Source organism: Lucilia cuprina, chromosome 3 (assembly GCF_022045245.1).
Source record: "Lucilia cuprina isolate Lc7/37 chromosome 3, ASM2204524v1, whole genome shotgun sequence".
Taxonomy (NCBI): domain Eukaryota; kingdom Metazoa; phylum Arthropoda; class Insecta; order Diptera; family Calliphoridae; genus Lucilia; species Lucilia cuprina.
Window position 1 is genome coordinate 57,526,820 of NC_060951.1, and position 4,649 is coordinate 57,531,468.

The following is a 4,649-nucleotide window of genomic DNA, read 5'->3' on the forward strand; positions in this document are numbered from 1 at the left end:
AGATAGATAGATAGATAGATAGATAGATAGATAGATAGATAGATAGATAGATAGATCGATAGATAGATAGATAGATAGATAGATAGATAGATAGATAGATAGATAGATTGATTGATTGGTAGATAGATGGATATTTTAAAAACTTTTCTTATTAAATAAAAACTAAAATTATTCCCTATTCCCGACAGGTCCACCACTTTGCTGATGACTCTCAGGCGACATTATCCTTACACAAATTGGTAACACAAACCAGTGAATGCGATATAAGTGTGGACTATGCCAAACCAACAGCGGGTCTTAAAGATGCACTCTTAGATCATTTGCAGGAAATTGAAACGGAATTAGAAACAAGTTGTGAAAGTATTTGTGCCCAGGCTGAACAACACATACACTCAACGGAAGTTATACTAACTTTAGGACACTCAAGAAGTGTAGAACATTTCTTGAAAAGAGCCATTAAGAAAAGACAGTCATTAACTATTATAATAGCTGAATGTGCACCAGCTTGTAGAGTAAGTTATTGCTATAAAAAAAAATCGAAAGATCAAGAAAATCATTTTAATTTCCTTTTTCTTTCAGGGACACAATTTGGCTGCCAGTTTGGCCAGCAATAGTGTAGAAATTATTGTTATACCCGACTCGGCCATATTTGCCATGATGTCTCGTGTTAATAAAGTTATTATTGGTACACATAGTGTTTTGGCTAATGGTGGTCTTAGAGCAGCCTGCGGCTCTTATACTGTAGCCTTAGCTGCTAAATATTATTCAGTTCCTGTTATTGTTTTGGCTCCCATGTATAAATTGGCACCTGTGCACTTGTGTTCTTATGAACAGGATGCTTTTAACTCATTGGGTTGTGCCGAGGGTGTGTTGCCCTATGACTCATCGGCTGCACGTTCTGCCAAAATCTACAGTCCCATTTTTGATTATGTACCACCCGAACTGGTCACATTGTTTATATCTAATACGTAAGTTCTTTTTTTTTTAATATATATGTAGTTTAAAATTTATTTTTAATTTGTTTTTTTACTCCTTATTTTCAGTGGTGGTCATGCTCCCTCTTATGTTTATCGTTTACTAACTGAACTCTATCATCCCGAGGATTATGAAATTTAAAAGTTTGTACTGTTATTCTTATAAACTAAATAAGGCAAATTTAATTTGTTTTAAAATAAATGTAAAATATTTATTTTATATATTTTTTTTGTTCTAATTTCCTAAATTTTAAGCGCCTTTTTTTCTTTAGCCATTTAAATCACGTGTGGGAGGTGGTTTCATATCGTTTTGTTGATTTCAACATTTTACCCTTCCTTGGTATTTCATTTAAATAGAATTGTTTTTGTTAAATAATTACTTTCCTCAGTGTTCTTTTGCATTAATCCAATTAGTTCAGTTTGTATTTTTCTCTATTTTATTTTGCATTTCTTTCATAGTTTATTTTAATTTCATCGAATGAGTTAGTATTTTCGCGTCTTATAAACATTTTTACGTATATATTAATAAAATTAATGTTAAAAGTTTAAAAAAAAAATATTTAAAAGTTTTAAAACTATAATTTTTAAAAAAAGTTAAACTTTAAAAATATTGTGGCGCGAAGGAAAAAGTGTTTTTAAAATATAATTTAAGGCCTTTCGGTAGGTCAAATTAAAAGAAAGTTTTCTTTATCCCATCTTCATAACTAGCAAATAAAGTTGTTAATGGTTTACTAAAGAAGTTTTGTGTGGAAAAGAATAAACCTACAATAAATGATTACGTTATGTTATTATTACGGTGATTAGTTTTTAAGTGCAACTTAAACCATACATGATTGATTGATAAAATTATTGATGTTTTTTAAAAAATTAATTGAACCATAGTTTTTAACTCAATTTATGATAAAAAAAAGCTACCTATTGTTTAAAAAAACATTACATCGGTTCGAAAAATCGAATTTTTATTGAAACATAGATTTTTGAAAATTTTGTATTTTAACATTCATGTTTATTTAAGCAAACCTTCGGCTATTTCAAATTTTTGCTAAAATAAACAGTTTTCTTCTGAAAATCAAAAATTTTGAATGTAAACTCAATTAATCTATCTATCTATCTATCTATCTATCTATCTATCTATCTATCTATCTATCTATCTATCTATCAATCAATCAATCAATCAATCTATCTATCTTTCTATCTTTCTATCTTTCTATCTTTCTTTCTATCTATCTATCTATCTATCTATCTATCTATCTATCTATCTATCTATCTATCTATCTATCTATCTATCTATCTATCTATCTATCTATCTATTTATCTATTTATCTATTTATATATTTATATATTTATCTATCTATCTATCTATCTATCTATCTATCTATCTATCTATCTATCTATCTATCTATCTATCTATCTATCTATCTATCTATTTCGTACATTGTTCAACAGGTTGTCATACTTTCGTAAAGTTAGATATAAGTTTCATTAAATAGTATTTCGTAATATAAATGAAATTTTCGTAAATATTACGAAATTCAGTTTTGTAAAACGCCTCCACTTAAAAATATGTTTAAAAAATGTTTATGTTTTCAATTTTTTTTATATTTTGGACTGAAAAAATTCATATCATTACCAGTATTAATTTGATTGGAACAGTCATTATCTGATTTTCATTTTTGATTTTTTTTATGTAATCATTCTAAAAAAAAACATAAATTACAAATGTTCAATTTTAATTATTTATAATTATAAATAAAAAAGAAATAACATTTCCTATTGACAACAAAACACATTTCTGTTTTCCATGTTTATAAACCATGCCAGGTCCTTGACTTTGAACAAATGTAATAATTTTACTAATAGTTCTTATTCTTTTCAATTTTCATTTGTTTTTTTTTTTAATTCTTTAGAACAATGTCCAACCTAAATGTATATAACAAATCAGCTTCATACATACTTTTATATACATTTGTAGATATGTTTGCGTTTGTAAATAGGTATGAATGTATGTAAAATATCTACTTCAACAAATGTAAAAGGAAAAATTGCATATTTTGTAATAAATGCGGTCATTTCCGCTTTTATTGAATGAAAAATTTCTCCCCACCACCACCAGCACCATCCTGTTGGGGTTGGTCATAATGAAAACGCTAGGAAAATCAAATAATAACAACAATAACGATTTTATTTTATTATTTTTTTTTTTAAGTTTAATAAAATCCAAAAAATAACCACCCAACTTTTAAATATTTACAAATTTACGATCTGTATGTAAAAAAAAAACATTTTCGTAAAGGTAATTATGATGTCTAGTAAAACCTTCTAAACGATAGAAATTTTAAATAAATGTTTACATACAGTGAAACCTTAATATGACGGCTCTCTACCTTAGAGTTAACTTTATTCGCAAAGATGAAGTAAACTTGAATAACCTTAGTTATATTTAGGATACTACTTTAACTCCGATTTTGTTTAAAATTTGCCAAGCTATCCTTTATCTATTGTTACTACTGTACTAGTATTAAGGTGTTTCAATGCCTAGAGGGGTTTTCCCATAAATTTTTACCCCCTTTTAATATTAAGCAGTTAGGTTCTTTTTGCAAACAAAACCGCAAAATTAAACTTTAGTAGTTGGTTGGCAGTCATTGGCTTAAGGTTGGTTTGGACATTAGAATTGTAATTTAAATAAAAGTAAAAAACAATTAACTATTTATTTTGTTCTATTTTGAAAGGGAAACAAAAGTAAACCTTTAAACTGGGCAATCAAATACAAATAAATAAATATTTTATTTATAAAATCAATTGCAAATATGTAGAAAAATATTATTTTCGGTAAGTTTTTCATTCAAAAGAAAACTAAAAGAGAAATTAAAACAAAATCACTGAGAAAAAAAAACACAATTAAATTGATGTATTCATTTTCTACAATTAAATGTAATTAGTAACTGATTTCAGTTAGTTTGCTATAAATATTAAAGTGAAATGTTATAGTGATATGTAAAAGATAAGAACGATATACGTAAATATTGTTTATTTATCGACTATAATTATGAAATTGATTTCACAGATAAAACCAATTTATTATTGAATAAAAAAAAATAAATGAAGAACAGCCTAAATTATTTGTTACGGTAATAAATTAAAGCAAACTAAAAATAGTTTGATGTCTAAACCTTAAATGGTCGATTGGTGTGTTCGATTGAGTGAAGCTGGTGAAACGATTTGAATTCATTACACATAGTGTGACAGAAATATACACAAGATTAGACTTGATACTTATCTGTAAGGTGTGACTAAATTATAAAAAGTGACTGGACTATAAATTATACTATAGTCAACACCAACTATACTATCGTCTAAACTATAGACTAGACTATGGACTGGACCATGTACTAGACTAGATTATAGAATAGAATATAGACTAGACTGTAGACTAGACTAGATTATAGTCTAGTCTGTAGGCTAGAGTATAGTCCATAGAATAGACTATAGAATAGTCCATAGACTAGACTATAGACTAGACTATAGATAGACTATAGACTAGACTATAGACTAGACTATAGACTAGATTATAGACTACACTATAGAATAGACTATAGACTAGACTATAGACTAGACTATAGACTAGACTATAGACTAGACTATAGACTAGACTATAGACTAGACTATAGACTAGAC

The 4,649-nt window shown here is 27.3% G+C and overlaps 2 protein-coding genes across 4 annotated transcripts in view; both read left to right on the forward strand.

The window, feature by feature from the left end:
- LOC111678725 (double-stranded RNA-specific editase Adar) overlaps positions 1–4,649 on the forward strand; it is a 300,956-nt gene that overhangs the window by 8,890 nt on the left and 287,417 nt on the right. The window lies entirely within an intron of this gene.
- On the forward strand, positions 171–1,196 carry LOC111678726 (translation initiation factor eIF-2B subunit beta; the record flags this gene model as incomplete). Its single annotated transcript, XM_023440150.2, has 3 exons — positions 171–512; positions 580–968; positions 1,044–1,196. Coding segments are annotated over 3 exons (804 nt in total), but the record flags the coding sequence as incomplete, so codon positions are not given.